At 48.1% G+C, this 19,656-nt stretch overlaps 3 protein-coding genes across 3 annotated transcripts; 1 reads left to right on the top strand and 2 right to left on the bottom strand.

Annotated features, from left to right (window-relative positions):
- Positions 1 to 1,352: 1,352 nt before the first annotated feature.
- On the top strand, positions 1,353 to 7,701 carry LOC123077752 (putative disease resistance protein At3g14460). The gene is made up of 10 exons (XM_044500072.1): positions 1,353 to 1,854; positions 2,363 to 4,245; positions 4,412 to 4,524; positions 4,840 to 4,953; positions 5,086 to 5,826; positions 5,912 to 6,062; positions 6,161 to 6,263; positions 6,381 to 6,946; positions 7,233 to 7,348; positions 7,500 to 7,701. The coding sequence occupies exons 1-2, from the start codon at positions 1,353 to 1,355 to the stop codon at positions 4,237 to 4,239; spliced, it is 2,379 nt and encodes a 792-aa protein (XP_044356007.1). The 3' UTR covers positions 4,240 to 4,245; positions 4,412 to 4,524; positions 4,840 to 4,953; positions 5,086 to 5,826; positions 5,912 to 6,062; positions 6,161 to 6,263; positions 6,381 to 6,946; positions 7,233 to 7,348; positions 7,500 to 7,701.
- Positions 7,702 to 12,472: 4,771 nt separating this feature from the next.
- On the bottom strand, positions 12,473 to 14,041 carry LOC123112018 (BTB/POZ and MATH domain-containing protein 1). The gene has a single exon (XM_044532920.1). The coding sequence runs from the start codon at positions 13,706 to 13,708 to the stop codon at positions 12,662 to 12,664; it is 1,047 nt and encodes a 348-aa protein (XP_044388855.1). The 5' UTR covers positions 13,709 to 14,041; the 3' UTR covers positions 12,473 to 12,661.
- Positions 14,042 to 16,036: 1,995 nt separating this feature from the next.
- LOC123077745 (uncharacterized) lies at positions 16,037 to 19,347 on the bottom strand. The gene is made up of 3 exons (XM_044500069.1): positions 19,009 to 19,347; positions 16,550 to 18,925; positions 16,037 to 16,392 (listed from the first exon to the last, which is right to left on the bottom strand). The coding sequence occupies exons 1-2, from the start codon at positions 19,345 to 19,347 to the stop codon at positions 17,516 to 17,518; spliced, it is 1,749 nt and encodes a 582-aa protein (XP_044356004.1). The 3' UTR covers positions 16,037 to 16,392; positions 16,550 to 17,515.
- Positions 19,348 to 19,656: the final 309 nt, after the last annotated feature.

Below are 19,656 nucleotides of genomic sequence, written 5' to 3'. Positions count from 1 at the left end.
AAAACAACATCATTGATGGCATCACACATGGTAAATATTGTACCAATAAACTCACCGTAGTTCCACTTGTTGGTCCAGGAGGTATTGGTAAGACAACACTCACGCAACACATATTTAGAGAATTGGAGGGTTCTTTCCAAGTTTCAGTTTGGATATGTGTATCTCTCGATTTTAATGCAGATAGGTTGGCAGAAGAGATCATGAAAAAGATACCTAAAGTGAATGATGAAAAAGATAATTCTACGAATCAAGAGGTAATTGCACAAAGATTAGAATCTAAGCGGCTTTTACTTGTTTTAGATGATGTGTGGACATACCATGGAGATGAGTGGAAAAAACTATTAGCTCCGTTAAGTCAAACGGGGGGATAAAAGGGTAATGTGGTTATAGTAACTACACAGATTCCAAAGGTAGCAAGTATGGTCACCACAATTAATTCTTCAATTGACGTGGAACGTCTAACTCATGAGCATACTATGTCTTTCTTCGAAGTATGTGTATTTGGTGAACAACAGCCATGGAAAGATCACCTGGAATTGCATGATGTTGGGAATAAAATAGTAAAAAAATTGAAGGGTTTCCCTCTTGCAGCAAAAACAGTAGGTAGATTACTAAGAAACCAGCTTACTTTGGACCACTGGACAAGAGTTGCAGAAAGTAGAGAATGGGAATTACAGACCAATGACGATGACATTATGCCAGCTCTAAAGCTTAGTTATGATTATCTCCCTTTTCATTTACAACAATGTTTTTCCTATTGTGGGTTGTTTCCAGAAGATTATGAATTTGGTAGCAAAGAGTTGGTTCACTTTTGGATAGGATTAGGCATTTTAGGATCACTTGATCAGGCCAAAAGAACTGAAGATGTTGCACTATGCTATTTAAACGACTTGGTAAATCATGGATTTTTAAGAAAGAATGAAAAAGAAAATGGTCCTCGTTATGTTATCCATGACCTACTGCATAACTTGGCGGTGACGGTTTCATCATATGAATGCCTTAGCATATATAGTTCTAACGTGCGAACCATACAAATTCCTGCATCCGTGCGTCACTTGTCCATCATTGTAGATAATACCGATGTCAAAGATATAACCACTTTTAAAGAATACAACAGTTATTTGAGTGCAATACGTAAAAGATTGAAAGTTCAGAACTTACACACTTTGGTGTTGTTTGGTGAATGCCATGGAAACTTTGCCAAAACTTTTAGGGGTTTATTTAGGGAAGCTAGAGCCTTACGCACTATTTTTCTGTCTGGTGCATCATATTCTGTGGATGATGTGTTGCTGGACTTTTCAGAACTTGTCCATCTCCGCTACCTAAGGATCAAATCAGTTCGTAATAAGGACATGTGCTTACCTAGTGCATTGTTTAGATCATATCACTTAGAGGTAATTGATATAGAAAGTTGGGGCGGCAGCTTTGGTTCAACAAGTCAAATGAGCAATCTCGTAAACTTGCGTCATTTTTTCGTGCCGAAACATAGACTTGAACTTCACTCTAGCATATGTGAGGTTGGGAAACTTAAATTCCTAGAGGAACTGAGGAGATTTGAAGTGGGAAAAGAAACCAAGGGTTTTGAACTAAGTCAACTAGGAGAACTGACAGAGCTTGGAGGATCACTTGGCATTTATAATCTCGAAAAGGTGCAGAAAAAAGATGAGGCAAATGAACTAAAACTGGTACACAGAAACCACTTGCACAAGTTAATACTGGATTGGTTTATTGATAGACCTAACAAGAATGCAGAACAAGAAGAGAATGTCATCGAAAGTCTCGTACCACACAGTAATCTGCGAGACCTATGCATTAGAGGACATGGAGGTGCTAATTGCCCATCATGGTTGGGCAGGTACCTCCATGGTTTTGGGTACCGGGCGGAATATTCGGATACCGCCCGGTTACCGCGTTTCTCGCCACCCCACGAGAAACCTACATACCGAGCGAATTCTTTTGAATTTTTTTCGAATTTTTTGAATTTAAACTCTGGTACTTAGGTTAGATACTTTAGGAACTCGGTCAAAAGAGACAGCGAGCTATGGCTTAGTGGTAAGCATGTCCTTACTAGCTTTTCTGAGGTCTTGAGCTCGAGTCCCATTGCTGCTCGTCTTTTTAAACAATTTTTATGATAAAAAGAAAGAAGCTGTGAAAATAATTGTTGCTGTGGCTGCGGCTGCGCCAGGCTGCTGCTGGTGACAAAACTGAGTCCGGAACTAATCTATACAATATTAAAAAAATTGAATTCAAAATTCAAATTCAAATTTCGTCCGAATTTTTTCTGGGATTTCGCGGTTACCACGGTAACCGAGAATTTCGGTGGCCAGCGAGAAAAAATGTGCACTTGGGATCCAAATCCTTGGGTACCTCTCGGTTGAAAATTTAGAATCTCTTTCCCTATGTGACGTATCTTGGAGCACACTTCCCCCTCTAGGGAAGTTGGGGTTCGTTGATGCTCCTGGTGAAGACTGGCACGGTCATGTCTCAAGCCAAAGTTTCCATATTTTGAAAAGACTAGAAATAATTAACATACCAAAACTACAAAAATGGGCTGGAAATGAACCTTGTCATTTGTTCTCTGTTCTAGAGGTGGTCATCATTATAGATTGCCCTGAACTCGTGGAATTGCCATTTTCACACCCTACTAGCCATCGAGCAAAGCACGATGAGAATATGTCCTGGTTTCCTAAACTACGGGAGCTCAAGGTTATACGCTGCCTCAAATTGGCGTCATTGCCTCCAATCCCTTGGACTCAAGCTCCGTGCTCTGCTGAGATAAGAAAAGCAGGATCAGTATTTGGGAGGCTTGTTTACTCGAAGAACTACAAATCCGAATTAAGTTTGGAAATTGAGGGAAAAGATGGTCAGCATGGCGTGTTCTGGAACGGGTTGGCTTTCCATAATCTAGCTGACCTTAAAGAGCTGAAGGTGAGGAACTGCCCTCCCCTGCCACTGATTCACCTCCAAAAGCTAAAATCTCTGAAGTCCCTCGGGATAACCGGCATGAACAACTCGTTGCTGCTGTTTGAAGGTGAAAGCTATAATACTGAATGCCTGCTTCCAGTTGAACGCATAGAGATCGAGCACTGTGGTGCTGATGGGAAGAAACTGACACAAGTGTTATCTCATTTCCCGAAGCTGACCGAGTTGGAAGTGAGAAGGTGTGACAAGATAACAGAGCTTGGCGTGGCGGTGCTTCTTCAGACGGAGATGACGACACCATCATCTTCAGGTAATGAAATTGAAACTGAGCATGCACAAGCTGAACAGCATCAGACAAAAGGAGAAGAGGTAGAAGATGCAGCAGCAGGAGGAGGAGGTCTGCTGCTCCTGCCTCGGCAACTACAGGAGTTGCGCATCTCTGGTTGCAGAGGGCCGCGGTTACTCTCCGATTCACTTGGCAAGGACAGCACACACGGAGGAGGGCTCCAGAGTCTTTGCTCCCTCCAATTGTTCGGCATACTTGATTGCCCCAGGTTCCTCTCGTCCTATTCGTCCTCCGCCTCATCTTGTTTCCCCTTCCCGACCTCCCTGCAACAACTCGCGCTGTGGGGCGTGGAGGGCATGGAGACGCTGGTTCCCCTCTCAAATCTCTTCTCTCTCACCGATTTAACCGTGCATAACTGTGGGGATCTAAGAGGCGACGGCTTATGGCCTCTCGTCACCCAGGGGCGCCTCACACAATTACGCATCTCTGGAACCCCAAAATTCTTCACTGGTTCTGAGCCCTCACGGCCACATGACCAAGAGATTCCTTCCTCTTCATCCAAACTAGAATTTCTCTTGACGGATGACTTGACGGGAGTCCTTACCGTGCCCATCTGCAGACTCCTCTCTTCCTCCCTCACCCAATTAATCTTTTGGGATAACAAAGAGATGGAGCGCTTCGCAGAGGAGCAAGAGGAGGCCCTTTACCTCCACGGTTCCCTCCAGAAACTTGTGTTTTCTCACTGCACGAAGCTGCAGCGCCTCCCTGCGGGGCTAACCAAACTTGCCAGCCTCAACATATTACGGATCTGGTCGTGTCCAGCCATCCAATTGCTGCCCAAGGACGGACTGCCAACTTCTCTGCAAGAATTAGAGATCAGTAACTGTCCTGCCATCAAATCTCTGCCCAAGAACGGCCTGCCAAGTTCACTACGAAAATTAGAGGTTCCTTATGGCATCAGCGAGGAGCTTAAAAGGCAGTGCCGCAAGTTAAAAGGAACCATTCCAATAATCAAAGACTACGATGACTAATCCAAGGTAACAAACAATTCCTTCTCTCTACTTGTCCCACAAATTTCCAGTGCTTTTACTAATTAACCCCGTAAGCACAAGAGTCATTCTCCTTTTGTTTACTTCACTCTAGTTATTTTTGTCTAGCAATCTGTCTGAATAACCCACTTGTTTTAATCTTTTGTACATGCAGAGGTCTTCTTGGGCTTGTATATTCTTCTAGCCTAGCCTTGTTTGTAGATCCAGTTCTCTCTCTGCCCAAGAACAGAAGGTCCCAGAATATAGAACGCATCCATTACTAAACTGGTTAGTATATGAATAACCGTCCCACTACTCCCATACATCACTTCATGCACCTGTTCGCACATTTAACCACTAGTTTGTTGTGCTTCGTCTTGTTGTTTTTGTTTACCTTGGAAGTTTTGCCTTCATGCATTGTCGCATTTTGAAGTTTTCTACTTACTGTCGAAATTAAACAGTACTCCTTGCTTGTATCCATGCCCAACTTCCACCAGTTTCCATTGCTTTTATCTGATCCCACACACGTCACAAATTTCCATTTTATCAGTTTCACTTACGGCATAATCTGAAAATAAATATGTGTTTCGATCTACCATGCAGGCCTCTGGCATGGAATTCAGGAGTTGCAAAGGTTCTTCTATCCTTGAAGAAGTTTTTGCATACACGCACAGTTTGGACGCCATGGCCTAGGGTGGTATCTCCTACATAAATATGGTATGTATATGTAAAAAGCGCAGTTTAGCCCTTGGAAATTAATCCATATTAACCCATACCCAACGAGTTATTTTGGTTTAGTTTACCCCATAATCTGAACAATGTATGCTGTCTTTTAAATCTACTTCGCAGGGATCTGTCTTGGACTTGTACATTCTTATGGACTTGGAGAACCTTCTTCTTCTTGTCACAAAAACAGAAAAAAAAAAAGGAAAGGGAAAAGAGGAAAAAAATTAAAAAGAAAAGAAAAATGAAAAATGAAAAAGAAAAAAGAAAAGACAAAAGGAAAAAAAAAAGAGAAAAAGGAAAAATGGGAAAAGGAAAGAAAGAAAGAAAAAAATTCAAAAAAGAGAGAGTAAAGCTCTCCATTCGTTCGCTGTTTGCACATGTTGTAGTCTTGTGACTTTATGAAAGGTGTTTGTGCTGTTGTTTTATGTTCTTTCAGTAAAAGGTTAGAAATAATTGTGTAGGTGTGTTTCCCTGATAGTTGTGTTACATATTTGGAAATCAACATGGCAGACGTATCTCCCAGCAAAAGAATATAGGAAAACAAAAAATAAATAAGGGAAAGAATATAAATCCATTATGTGAGTTTTGTGTGACATCTTTATGAAAGGTGGTTGTATGATTCTTTTTTTAGGACAAGAGAGAAATATTAACTGACTAGGATTAGTTTCCTGATAGTTGTGTCACTAATTTAGAGAGGGAGGAGTACAGGGGCAGGTCTGAAGGTATACCTCCCCCTTGTGCTGGATTAAAAATTTAGACTAGGAGAAATACAGGAGCACGTCTGAAGGTATAGCTCTGCTTTGTGATGGATTATTGAAGTGTGAACCCTGCACCCTGCACTGTGGTATAGTGGGGTTAATACAGGTATGTGCAGTTACAATTTTCAAAGCTCCAGTAAGATGCATGAATGAAAAATATATGAAATAATTGAAACTACCTTATTTTGTAGATCATTCTCCTAGGAAGAGAAGTGTTGGCCCAAGCTTTGTTTGGTTCAAGCAGACTTTTGCCACTGCAACAGCCACACGAAAATGTACTACGTGGATGCAGGGTCATTGTTCCAAGCACTTCTGTTCTGATGCCAGAATTATTCTTGATCTGTAAGGTTCACACCCGTGATTATACTTAGATATTGATTTATCAGGGATATCCTTCTCGTTGTGGTATCCTTAATAACTTGCTTTCTGTTGTTTCTCAGCTGCAGTGAACCAAACTCTTCTTCACCGTAGAGTAGTTGACTCATCAATGAGGAACTGTTGCGATGAATATCCAATTAGGCCAATCCCATTCACTTTCACACGGTATGTTGTGTGTTGTAGTCTGGTAATATTTTGTTCACTTCAATATCAGGCTGCAATGTATCTACCTAGCCAAATGGTGTGGAATACTTAAATTTTACTTGGTATATTTGTCAGCAGATGTAACATGGAAGGTACTGGCAAAGTGGCAATATGATTGGTGTTTTCTTCACAAAGGAAAATGATGTCCATCTGGCTTCAATGTCACAGTTACTCTGGAAGTCTAATTCTTCTGTGTTCTTGCAGCACACACAAAAAGGAAAAAAGAAAAAGAAAAAGGAAAAAATAAAAAAGGAAGAAAAGGAAAAAGAAAAAGAAAAAGGAAGTAAGGAAGAAAATTATAGAAGAAAACTCTCCATCGACCCACAGTTTGCACACTGGGCAGAGAAATGCAGAAGTTGAAGCGGATTGGCAACTGCCCCCTCCCTACTCCACCGACCCCAGATGGAATCACCATGCCATGGTGGAGTGAGGTCGGGAGGCGATAGTGATGAGCAATGTGACGACGGAGGGCATGTGACAAATAGCGATGATGCTGGCTACTTCTCATGGAGGACACACAGGGGCTTTGGAGGAGCATAATGGCAGCCCTAGTTTGATTGGGGCATATTCTCTCTTTTTGGATATGCCATGCTTGAAGAAGTTGCTGCCATCGCAACTTGTATCTCCTATCCTTTACTAGACTGGTCAGTATATACATAAGCTTCCCTACTCCCATATTCACAATACTGTTTAGGAATTTAATTGGTAGTTTGCTGTTCTCAGTCTAGTTGTTTTGGTTACCTGCACAATGTCCTTGTGTGTTTTGAGTTGTTCTTACTGTTAAAATTTAGCAAATACTTCCTTGTTTGTATCCATCTCCAACTCCACCAGTTTCAGTTGCTTTTTTCCTGATGCCACACTGGCGGTGGGTAGTCGTTTTTTCCTCTTACCACATAATCTTAATAATGTGTGTGTTGATGTATCATGCAGGCCTCTCCCAACTTGTAAACTCTTCAATACTTGAAGAACTCTCAGCATTCACCCACTGCGCGGGCGCCATGGCCTTGGTGGTATCTCCTCCTTGTACATAAATACAGTATGTATATGTAAGAACACACTTTTACCCTTTGTAAAATTAATACATGCTATTTTCCTTGCTTCCCCTGAACCCACACGTCAATTCATTTTGGTTTAGTTTGGAGGAACTTTTACCACATAATCTGAATTGTGCTTGTTATGTTTCAATCTACTTTGCAGGGATCTGGAGTTGTACACTATCATAGCCTGGGAGAACTCTCTCCATTCTTCTCACAGAAAAAAGGAAAAAATGTGAAAAGAAGGAAAGAAAGAAAAAGGGAAAAAAGAACAAAAAATGTGGGGAAAAAGAAAGAAAGAGAAAGGGAAAATGTGAAAAAAAGAAAGAAAGAAAAGAAAAAAAATGTGAAAAAAGAACAAAAGATGTGAGAAAAAAAGAAAGAAAAGGGAGGGAATGTGAAGTAAAAAAGAAGAGGAAAACCTTCATTCATTCACCATTCGAACATGTGGTGTATCAAAGGTGGTTGTGCAGTTGTTTTAGGTTATTTCAGAAAAAAGTAGAAATATTAATAGCGTAGGATTGTTCTCCCAGTAGGTGTGATACAAATTTGGAAATCAAGATGGCACTAGTAGCTCCCATCAAAATAAAGGAGGCAAAAAGAAAAAATGATTAAGGAAAAATCTTCGTCCATTATGTGGGTTTTGTGTGGTATCTATACAAAAGGTGGTTGCATAATTTTTGTATGTTCTTTCAAGAAAATCTAGAGAGTATTGATGAACTAGGATTGGTTGCATGAGATAGTCGTGTCACAAATTTAGACAGGGAGGGAATACAGGAGCAAGTCTCAAGGTCTAGCTCCCATTTGTGTTGGATCAGTGAAGTGTGCGCTTTGCGGCATGTTAAATTGGAGTTGGAGTTAAGAAAGGTATGTGCTAGTTACAAATTGGAAAAACCCATTCAGATGCATGACTGAAAATTTATTAGTGATTCACACTACCTTATTTTGTAGATCAATCTCCTTGGATTGTCTGGTGGATGGAGTTTCATTTATTCTAGGATTACTCTTGAACTGCAAGGTGCACACCCGTGATTACACTGAGATGTTAGTTTATCTTGCAAATCCTTTTTGACATTCTTAATGACCTGATTTCTATTTGTCCTCGACTGCAGTGAGCAAAACCTATATTCAGCTTAGACTAGTTAAGTCATTGACCAGGAATTGCTGCGATGAATATGCAATCAGGCCAATCCCTTTCACACTCATATGGTGGGTGATGTACTCTAGTCTGATATAATATTGTTTTTATTTTGGCAGCATACTGCAACAAGAATTTACCCTAGAGAAATGGTGAGAAGTACTTACAATTTCTCTTCTTATGTCGGCAGATGTAACATGGAAGGTACAGGAAATGGTGGGCATTTTCTTTGCAAAAGGAAAATGCTGCTCATCTGGTTTGCCTGACGTCTTCAGTGTTCGCAGTTACTCCGGAAATCCTATTATGCGGCACTCTCGCAGCAGACATAAAGACGGGGACAAAAAAAGATAAAAGGAAACAAAAAGGAACAAAAGTTATATTTGAAATACTCTTCATCTGGTCACATTTATTTAAGTGGGAGGAGTGCGGGACGAAGAGGATAGTCACTGTCCTCCCTCCACCAAATCCCCAAGAGGTTCATCATGTCATAGCGGCATATTGGGAGGTCGGGAGGTGGCAGTGGTGTGCGATATGGGTGGCGGCGAAGTGCATGGGAGGGGTAGCGACGATGCTGGCCGCTCTGGTGGAGGACTGGACAGGGGTGGTAGTGAAAGAGCATAATGACATCCCGATAGGATCAAAGTCCTATTGTATTCACTGTGTGATCTCTCATCCTTTTGAAGAACCTGCATCCAGTGACATGGGCTTTCAGATACCCTTCCTCGAGCCACTGCTGGATCAAATGGGCTTTGGTCAGTTCATCCGGGTGGTGGCAATTCGTGATGCTTTTGGTTCTCAAATGGATGGTGGTGTTACGCCTGCAAGCTTCTTGTGGTTTCAAGTTGAACCTGGCCACCAAGCCCTCCCAACCCTTCATAAACTCCAGGTGCTCAGCTCGCAGTTTCTAGATTTTTTTTTTAGACTTGTTTCGTTGCACAGTGAGCCTACCCCAACTTGTTTGGGACTAAAGGCTTTGTTGTTGTTGTTGCTGTTGTTGTTGTTTCGTTGCACAGTGGAGATGAGCTACGCAGACGAGCTGTGAAAGCGCTGATTGCTTATGGTCAGGTGCTATATATGCTTTCTTTCCTTTCAAGATGTACTCAACATGATTGTAACTTGATTGATGATGATGAATAATAAAGTAAGCATCCTCTCAAAAGAATGAAAACCCGGTTGGCACTGGTAACTCTTCAAGCACTTGCTCAAAGTCTGTTTTTGTCACTGGTTTATGTTGACAGTTTCTTCACTGAAGTTGTGAAATCGATCGCTCTCTTTTTCTTAAAAAAAAACAGTGGTTGCAACATTCTTGAGGTTATCATGTCAGTGCTGCGCCTTGGATGCGCCCGATCTCCAAGAATCAGGTCACGCCTGCATAGGGTCAATCAATATCTAGGCCAATGTTCACTATGAAGTAGAAATTCTCTCAAGTAAACTGGTCGTAGAGCTCTTGAGTTATTTACTTTGGTTGAGCTGAGTGCAGAATACCCCTTTTGAGACATTTTATCAAGAATAAAACGGCAGACTGAACAGATTAATCATGTCACACTACTCCATGTACAGCCATAATTTCTTTTCTCCGGTTTGTTTCGTGGATGCTTCTCCTGCCTTGCAGAGTTTCTTCTCCCGTGTAATGCAAGTCAATATCTCAATGTTACTGGTAACGAAACCATTAAATCAAAAGAGCAAATCTGAACCCTTTCCGTTACACAAAAGAGCCAGGCACATCCAAGAAACAACGTACAGGAATAGACTGCAAGGGAAAATACAGCAGGGTACGAAGGCACGGTTGCTCGGGTAGAGGCTCGTGGCAGCGATGACCTGCTTTGGTACCTGTTCATCCAAAGAGGTAAAATATGAAGATACTTCAAGTGGAAAAACCTGCTGGGCATCATTGCCGTTAAAAAAAGAGTCATGAGTCAGCCGTGTTCTAGAAGACACATAATACATGCACCAAAGCACCAATGTAAGTCAAAATACCAGTAAAATACACCTTCGACCGTGCTGAAGAGCATCGTCTAACAAGTGTACATCGTACAAGATTTAAAGGGTGTCACATTGAGGAATCAAAGTGATATACTTGGAGAATCTATGAGAAGATCATCTATAAAAATTGCGAAGCAAAATGAATAAAGCAAATTATCAGGACATACCGATTACTTGGGCGTTTGTTTTCATTTAATATCATTACCATCTTGTATTGCCAGTTTTATCGGTTGAAATATAATATTACCCTTTCAACATTAATCTGATCTGACTTTTCTTACACACCTTATGACAACTCACAAGCAAAAAAAGGCTGCAAACAGGATCATGCGTGAATAGATTTTGTGAGGTTGTCATTCGACGGAAATAACTTTGATGATTGCTGATTGTTAACTCCTTGGGGTCAATTAAACATTCTGCAAAACCTAGTTCTCCAGCAGATCTGCCAAAATATAACAAGATCCTACCATTACGAATACAGGTATGCGCAAGTGATAGTTAGCTATAAGCATTATTACTTACACTGTCTAGGCTACACTTTGGATGCTCCAGAAGCTCAGATTCTGTCAAAACTGAACAATCAGAAACAAAAGCTTTCTCTGGGGAAACGCTTGTGATATCAGACCGCCAAGTATAAATTGGGAAGAAAAAACAAGAAGCCATACTATGTTGAAAAAGAAAAAATCTTATCCTGGCATAAAGGAACTTAAACTCAAAACTTAATGCTAGCTGCTACTCCCTCCGTCCGGAAATACTTGTCATCAAAATGGATAAAAGGAGATGTGTCTAGTATGTTATCTTTGTTTTACTACCGATTATCATAATATTGTTATTTGCAAATGTAGTACTGGCAATGGATGCACTTTGACTGATGTAGAACTGGCTAATTACCAAGTGTTATGAGAGAAAATGCACATGGAATGAATTTCATAACAGTAAATATTGTATTCAGAGTGAACAGACAGTTGCAGCAGTATAAAAAGAAAAATCTTCATGAGGATGACTATGGTATAAAGTGAAGTACATCATCTTCCAATATTTTCCTGCTTGACCCAAGTAAGAGGCCAATTCCCACTTGTAGGATGAATAGAGAAGTTTATGCAATGTGACAAGTGACCACATAACTAATAACATAATGTAGTTATGTATCACACTTTATCTAATGCTTGACTTTGAGGTTAAGGTTTCGAAGGAGAATGAGGAGCATTGCTACATCAAAAAAAATTAAAAGCAGTACAGCCTGCTTCAGTTCTTGCAAACCTTTGGAGTTGGAACAAATTTATCAGAGATCTGTACATCATGCCATAAGATAAATCACTAGGTCTCCATGATCTGACTGCCCGGATTCAGATTCACAAAACACTATGAATAATTTTGTTTACCATCATATGTTGGTATTTTGCACAAAGCTCATCTTACTCGTAACAATAAAGTGGTCAATGACATTCATGATTACCAATCCCTATTATAGCAGTATCCCTTGGTCAATTAAGGAAAGTAAACTAATCATTTCAGCTTTGCTTATCACCAAGTAAAATTTTAATGTGTAGTTACGAAGTCAATACTTTATCAATTGGTATTTAGAGCTAAACTGTATAGTTGGTTTAAAAAAATGGTTTTTTTTTCTCTACGGACTACAGAGGATCCAAATGCCTCTGCCTCCAAAAATAACTCATAGTGTAAAAGATGTGGTGTGCCAATCCAAAATTGAACATAGTTGGAACAATGCAATCTCAAAATACTGCACTTATCATGCTGCTCAATAACTTGCTAGCATAATGTTGCTGTTTGCTAATGTTTCTTCATAGCTCGCCATGGACCTGGCCATACCAGCTCTTTCCAATAATGAGAATGGCAAACAAACAGCATTGAGAAATTAAGGAAGCAGATAAAAGGGAAGTTTTAACAGTAACCAAATTGTTTAGCCAGAGGATCAGGGCATTTTCAAGAACGCTAGCAAGCTGCCACAAATTCATAAATAAGATGAATCGTCAATCGTCATCACATACAAGATATAGCAAGAGGAGCCTCCATCACATGCAGAGATAATTTTACATCACATGCAGAGATAATTTTACAAAAGCTCACCCTTCTCCAAAAGATCACTGGAAACTAATAAGTGAGAGCCCAACTTCATCTTACGAGGCTATGCGTCAACTAAACAAACTATTCAACTATTCATAAGCTAAAGAAGGATGAACATACTAGATTTTGCGGGACCTTTTTGCCCCCTCGAAGACATCTATGACAATAGAAGGGCAGGATCTTTTGAGGTGAGTATACCCTTGGCTTGCCATGACATCATCCATTCTATCCGGAGAAGTGATAAACTCAAGGCAAGCATCTCTGAGGTTGCTGCAGTGATGCTGGTCAGCTAGAGCCAATGTAGCAGTGGCATTCTCAACATCAAGACTTTTGCAAAGGATGCTCTCACACATAACCTTCATCCTTTCCATCGCATACCTATCCGCAGCCACAAGCAAGTGCTTAATCATTTCTTTGCCCTCATCTCCATCAAGTTTTTCCATCGAAGGCAACGAATCTGTGTAGATGAAGTGAAGCAACGCCCTGAAAACAGCGGGCTGCATATCTTCAATGGTTATGTGCCGCCTTGTCCTGTCGCTCATTGGTCCAAAGAGCTGCGCTTTGAAGACCGGTGAGCGCCCTGCAACCACAATTTTGTGCGCGGGAAAAACCACCCCTTCAACATCAAAAAGGACATCTGCTTCCTCCTCCTTCTCTAGCAATTCCCTGAAATGCTCCCCCAAGTCTGAGGGAGGCACTTGGATGTCGAAGGTGGTCGCAGTCAGGGTCACCTTGGATTCCGTCAGAACCGTGACATCGCACTCAAGCACAAGGCTGTCGTCAAGCAGGTACCCCAATGGTTGCAAGAAGTCGTCGCCCACAGAGTTGCTATGTTCAGTGTTGTTGAACACATACGGCGTCTTCTGGGAGAGCACCACCGAAGGTGGCAGCTTGTTAGTCTGGTCGACCAACCTGACCTCGAATAACGCCCTCACCTCGGTGGCCTTGCTAACAAGGTCGAGGAAAACGGAGGCGTGATCCCCATTCTCCATCTCCATCTCCCCATCGGGGTAGAACAGTACGCGCCAGAGGTAGCCGCCGATGTCGAAGGTGGCAGACGGGATGAAGTTGCCGACGCCGAGGCCCCTGTGAAGGCTGAAGCCGGCGATCTTGAACGTGTGCGTGCCCCGCACAGTAGATGCGGTGCACATCGACGCCGTCCTCATTCTGGGCCTCCTGAAATTGGAGCTTGCGCGGAGAAATTAATGGCGGCGGCGGCGAGGGTTTCAGGTGGGGAAAAGTGATCTCAAGGGATCAAGCAGGCCAGTAGGGGATGGGGGCGCGGCTAAGCTGGGGAGGAGGATGAGTCTCGCGGGCGCGTGGCTGGGGAACGGAGGCGCTGGCCGCTGCTTGGTCGGGGAGGGAGGCACGGCGGCGAAGGATGTGGAGGTCGCCGACAGGAGTTAGAGCATCTCCAGCCGCCGTTCGGCCCCCCGGGCGTCGAAAAAGAGATGCAGGCGAACCAGGGCCAGATTGGCCTTTCGGGTTCGGTTCGCTCCCAGTCACAGGCCCAAGGTCGCCGCGGGTTCGGCGAAGTTCATTTCAATTTTTTACAAACTCGGCGATTTTTACAAAAACTCGGTCATACTTTGTCGAAATTTGTACAAGAACTTAAAAACATGCCAGAAACTCTGCCTAATAACTTAAAAACAAACTAAAAAGCCTAGCCGCAGCCCCCGCCGTCGTCTACATGTCGAGAAGCCTGTAGAAGCGGGTGTTGTCGCCGCCGCTGTCGTCGTCGTCGCGCGCCTCACCTGCGGCGTCCCTGCTGCAGCCCTCACCGGGGTGGCCGACACGTGGTGGGGCGCTTGACGGCCCGGCCTCGCCCTCGTCGTCGCTGTCGATGACGATAACGCCGCCCTCCTCGGCGCGGCGACAGGCCTCGGCGCGGCTACGGGCCTGGGTCCCCAGGTATGCCCGACGCTGGCGACGCACCAGCTCGCGGACGTAGTCCTCCTTCGCCCATTTGAGGGCGGACTCGTCGTCGGGGGCCACCATGCCGGCGTGCTCCGGCTTCACGGGGAGCAAGCCCGGCTCGGGCTTCGGCCGGACCAGGCGGAGGGAGCACCTCGTCGGTGTCGTCGCGGGCGAGGGCTCGTTGATGACGAGGGTGCCGCTGCGAGCGCGACGCCCGAGCGGTGTCCCCTCCGGCTCGGGCTTGACGGGATGGAGGGCCGGCAAGCCGGAGCCCGACGACGAGGACGACCCCGGCTCCATTCACCGCGGCATCCAGGAACTGCCGCGGCGGCGAGAGAAGGAGGGCCGCGTCGGGTACTCCAGTCGCGGCACATTGCCGGTCTCGATGTGGTCGAGGACGGCGTCGAGTGTGCGACCGGGGACGCCCCAGCACTCGCGCCGTCCTTCGGAGTTGAGGCGGCCACGGGGGATGATGCCGTTGACGGAGGCGATCTGCTCCTCGCGGCGGTGCTCGAAGTACAGCGTCCACAGTGTTTCGCTGTCGGGCGCGTACCTCGGCTCGTTCCGCTGCTCCTCCGTCAGCGAGGAGCGGACGCGGGCGATCTCCGCCCCACGTGCCGCCCCTTCGGGGACCGGCGGCACCGGTACGCCGCCAGCGCTCAGTCTCCACGCCCCCGACACGCGCATGTCAGGGGGCGCCGGGTACTCGACCTCGTACAGAAGACGTGCCTCCGGCTCCTGGAGGTGTCGGCGGCCGAAGCCGTTCGCCGCTGCGCCGTCGCCTGGGTATCTCTCGGCCATGCTTTTGCTCGTCGGCGGGAAGAGGAGTGGTGGGGAGCTAGCCGGCGGGAAGAAGGCTTTTGCGAGAGTGAGAGGGGGAAGTTGTGACGCTCACCGACGGGGGAGTGGCCGCCTTTTATAGACGAGGCGGGGTGGCGACATGCGGGAGGACGCGTGGCGGGAGCGGGCGGGATGCGCGTCGGCGGCGTCTTTACTGCGTCGCCCGTGAGGCGTCAATGGAGGTTGACCGGCACGGCAGCGCGACAGCCTTCACATTGATTCCCGCGGGAACCGAGGCGATGAGGTCGACGAAGCGGCCGTCTCGCTGACTCGGCGGGCCCGCGACTGTTTCGCGCCAAAACACTGGCCCCAGGCGCCCCCCGGCGCGTCAGGTTTGGCCTGGGTCCGCCGATGCTGATTTCGGCCCAAGCCGACAAAAAACGGACTCCTGAGACGCGACTGGGCCGTTTTTCGGTGCCGGCGCAAAAAAATCGCCCAGAAAAACCGTTCTGGCGACGCGGCTGGAGATGCTCTTAGATTTGGGGTTAAGGTTAGAGCCCTGGAGGCTCAGAGCTAGCGGCAATGGCAGCCTCCATTTTCTCTACCAAAAATACGTAGGATTCTCAAAACACATGAATAGAAAAAACATACTCCAGTATTGAAGTGACATATCCATTTAAATTTATAGAATTAGCAAAAAGTGTTTAATGTCCCAGAAAAACAATTCAAATGATAAGTTTCACATGTGACACAAAACACACTGGCTTAGACTTTTTTACAACAAAAATTGCCATTCGAAAAGAAAAAGCAAACCAGAAAATAAAAATAAAACTTCTCATACAAAAAAAGGTTGTCATGCTTGACAACTAAACTTGCCATCACCACGTTACTAAACTTGCCATAAAAATGTTTAGACTTGCCACGAGTTCATGCCACACACGTGTGTCCCGGAGATCTCAATGTCGACGCGGAGGCGAAGGGAGAGCAGCTCGGTGCCCGCGGAGCGGCCCCAGGGCTGGGAGAGAAGCCGAAAGCGATGAGCACGGACAGGGCGCTCCGCCACGCGGGCGCGAACCCTAGGGTTCGCCAAGTGCACCAGGAACTCGCCGCCAGGGCGCAGGTGGACAGAGAAGTCATCATCGGAGAGGCAGTCCTGCAACAAAGAGTAGCGTTTCAACGATCAGAAGAGCGCCTTTAAGTTCCAACAAGTCTGCTCAGCAGCCAGACTGGAACTCAGGGGCTACACCCAGTGGGTGCGCTTGCGTGCCCCATGGAAGATACAAGAGAAAAACAAAGCAAGACAAACATACCTGGACGGACGTCCACATCACCAGCAGCTCCTCCCTCGCCCTATGGAGGGTGACGTTGTGGACGAAGAACTTGTCCAGCATGTCCTGCACCGCCAGGTTCAGGGCGGCCGATCCGGCCCCCGCCATCTAGCCTGGAGGAGGAGCACTCATGGCCCCGGCGTTGGCCCCCTGCGAGCTCGAGGCCGCGGTTTCCACCAGCATCGGCTCTGAAGTCGTCCGCGTCGGGCGCAGGTGCGAGGAAGCGTGCACCACCAGGGCCTAGCTTGCCGGCTGCCCAGCGACGGTCTGCAGCGCCTCCGGCTAGTTGGGCTCGCCGCCTCCTCGCCCTCCAGCACCCGGCGTGTGCTGGACCTCCTCCGCCTTTGGGATGGTGGCGTCAACGACCACCTGCTCCGGCGCCGACTGTCCCAGGCGGCGCCCGGTGCTCCCCCTCCTGCACCTCCGTCTGCTCGAGGTTGGTGGTCTCCAGGACCCCACCACCAGCCGGATCTGTCGTGGCCTTGGCGCTGGCCTCCGCCCGCGCCCTGTTCGCTGCCTCCTCATGCGCCCTCCCCGTGGCCTGGGCCTCCGCCTGCGCCGCCTCGGCCTCTTGGGCGTCGGCCTACGCCTTCTCCATGGCCTCCCGCTCCTCGCGCACCTCCCGAGCGTTCCTCGATGTCGCCTCCTGAAGGGCGGCGACCGGATCCACGCGTCAGGCCTCCTCGGAGCCGCCTGCTGAACCGATCAGTGAGGCAGACGGAGCCCGCATGGTGGCGATGGCTGCTCTGCTCAGCAGGGGAACAAGAATGAGAAAAAAACCCAAGAGAAAGAAGAAAGGTACGAAGCAGGTGCAGCAAGCACACTCACCCAGACACGTACGACAACGGCTTAGGGGCCCTCCAAATGGCGGCCACCTTCACGACCTCGCATCGCTTGGTCCTGGCCGCTTGCTTGGTCTTCTTTGTCGGTCGGCTGCCGAACTTCCCCTCAAGCCGGCGCTTGTGCGTGCCGGGTGCGGCAGACGGCGTCGAAGGGCCGACTCATGTCCTCGCGACTCCTCCAAGCCGCGCTGCCCTTGTTGTCCTCGTCGTCATCCCGGCAGGACCAGACGTCGCCGCCTCCTCCCGCGCCGCCTCCTCCGGTGGCGTCGTCCTCGCCCCCGTCATCCAAGCCGGCCGCCCCCAGCTCAGGGTCGCCCGCGCCGCTCTCTTCATGGTCTGGCATCCACTGCTGGTCCGGAGCCGGCACACCTTGGCCCGGGAAGCGCTGCCATGAGGCCGGGTGGTCAAGTCGGATGTAAAGTATGGCATGGGCGAAGAAGGCGGACCAGACACTTACCGACAGTGGCGGGTTGGCAGGGCTGTATGGCTCCTTGTCGATGTGCCATTCTTCCTCATCGAGCTTGCTGCCGGAGAAGTAGTTCATGTGCCGGACCACCTCGACAGTCGGCAGTTCCTTGGTGGACATCCGACATGGATCCCGGCGACCGCTCATCTCGCTGATCATATGCGGTCGGAGTTGGAGAGGCGAAACCCGGCGCTGGACAAAGGCGGCCAACAAGTCGGCCGGCTTGAGCCCCTCCCGGTCCGTCATCTCCTGGAGCCGGACGAGGACGTTGGTGATAGCATGCGGCAGGCACTTGGGCGGCTGCTGGCTCCAGTTGTCCCGCAACCCAGCAGGCGACCTGATCTCGACGGCCGGCAGGTTAATGTAGTCCTTCGTCGGGTGGAGATTCCGGACGTAGAAATAGGATTTTTGCCAGAGTTTCGCCGACTCCAGCAGAGCGATGGCCGGGAAGCGGGTCCCTCCTCCTGAGCGCCGCACGGCAACGCAAGCCCTGCACTGAGCCGGCTCCTCCTTAGCCGATGTGCCCAGTTTGAGGTAGAAAAAACTGCCCCACAGCTTAAGCAAGGGCAAGACGCCAAGGTAACCCTCGCAAAAGGTCACGAAGGCGAACAACAGCACCACCGTGTTGGGGGTGAGGTGGTACGGCTGCAGATCATAGAAAACGAGGAAGGAGCGGAGGAAGTTACTCACGGGCAGCGCGAAACCCCAGAGGAAGTGGGTGCGGAAGACGAGAACTCGCCGGGCCGCGGTGCCGGCGAGATCTCCCGCTCGGCGGGAAGGCGCGCCTCCAAGACGTCGGCGTGGGGAAGCCTCCGCGTCGCGCGGAGGAACTCGATGTGCCCTTCGTGCACATTCGAGCCATCCCAACCGCTCTTCTCCATGGCTTGGTGGCGGCTCGGAGAAGCACGGGGAAGATGGTGTCGCGGCGGCGTTGCGGTGGCGAGCAGCAGCAGCAGCAACGGCGACGAAGGAGCAGCAGCAACAAAGGAGGAGAGGAGGAAGATGAAGATGGAGGAGGCGCACGTGCGTTCTGCCGCCCCTCCTCCTCCCCTACTTATAGGCGGGTGCGGCAGAGCCGAGGCGACGTGGGGGAGGGGCGGGATTAACTGCGCCCAATCCCCGCAATACCTCACGATTCTCACGCCGTAAAGGCGCAATAAAGCCGCCACGGAAGGGCAACCGCCCACCTCGGCCGCAACAGATCCGCGCGCGTGCCGAGAACCTGTAGTGGTGGGCCCAGTCCTGTGGCGACGTCCCGTCGCGCGCGTGGGCTGGCAGGCCGGCCTGGCCTGCTGGCGCCGCGTGGCGCTCAAGCGGCGGGCGGCGCCTCCCCAGCGCCCGCCACACCGATTTGAATTCCAACAGGCGGCCACAGCTGTGACCGGCTCCTGGCGCCCGGTCTCTCCCAGCCGGACGGAGCAAAGGCAAAGGATCCCTTGAAGGGGAAACTGCTGAGGCACTCTGGTTGCCATCCGTAGAGCCGAGAACTACTGTCGGGGGGATAGACCCCGGGTAGCCTCATCCACACTCAAAGAGATTTCAAGACATTGAGGTAAGCTGAGCCCCTAAGGCCGACTGGTCTCGCGGTCGGCTTCCAGAGCCGGCTGGTGCCATGCGGCCGGCCTCCAGAAGACGGCGCGCTCCTAGAAGGCGGCTTGGGTATGGGCCGGCCTCTAGCAGGCGACACGTCCCCTCCCTTGGAGTCTGAGCCCGACCAAGCGATAAGCTGCGCATGGCAACAGTGCCATATGCTCCCCCCCAAATCCCAGCCAAGCATGGCT

Source organism: Triticum aestivum, chromosome 1B (genome assembly GCF_018294505.1).
Source record: "Triticum aestivum cultivar Chinese Spring chromosome 1B, IWGSC CS RefSeq v2.1, whole genome shotgun sequence".
In the NCBI taxonomy this organism is placed as follows: Eukaryota; Viridiplantae; Streptophyta; class Magnoliopsida; order Poales; family Poaceae; genus Triticum; species Triticum aestivum.
Note: the sequence above shows the minus strand (reverse complement) of the source record. Positions and strands in the feature narration are given on the sequence as shown.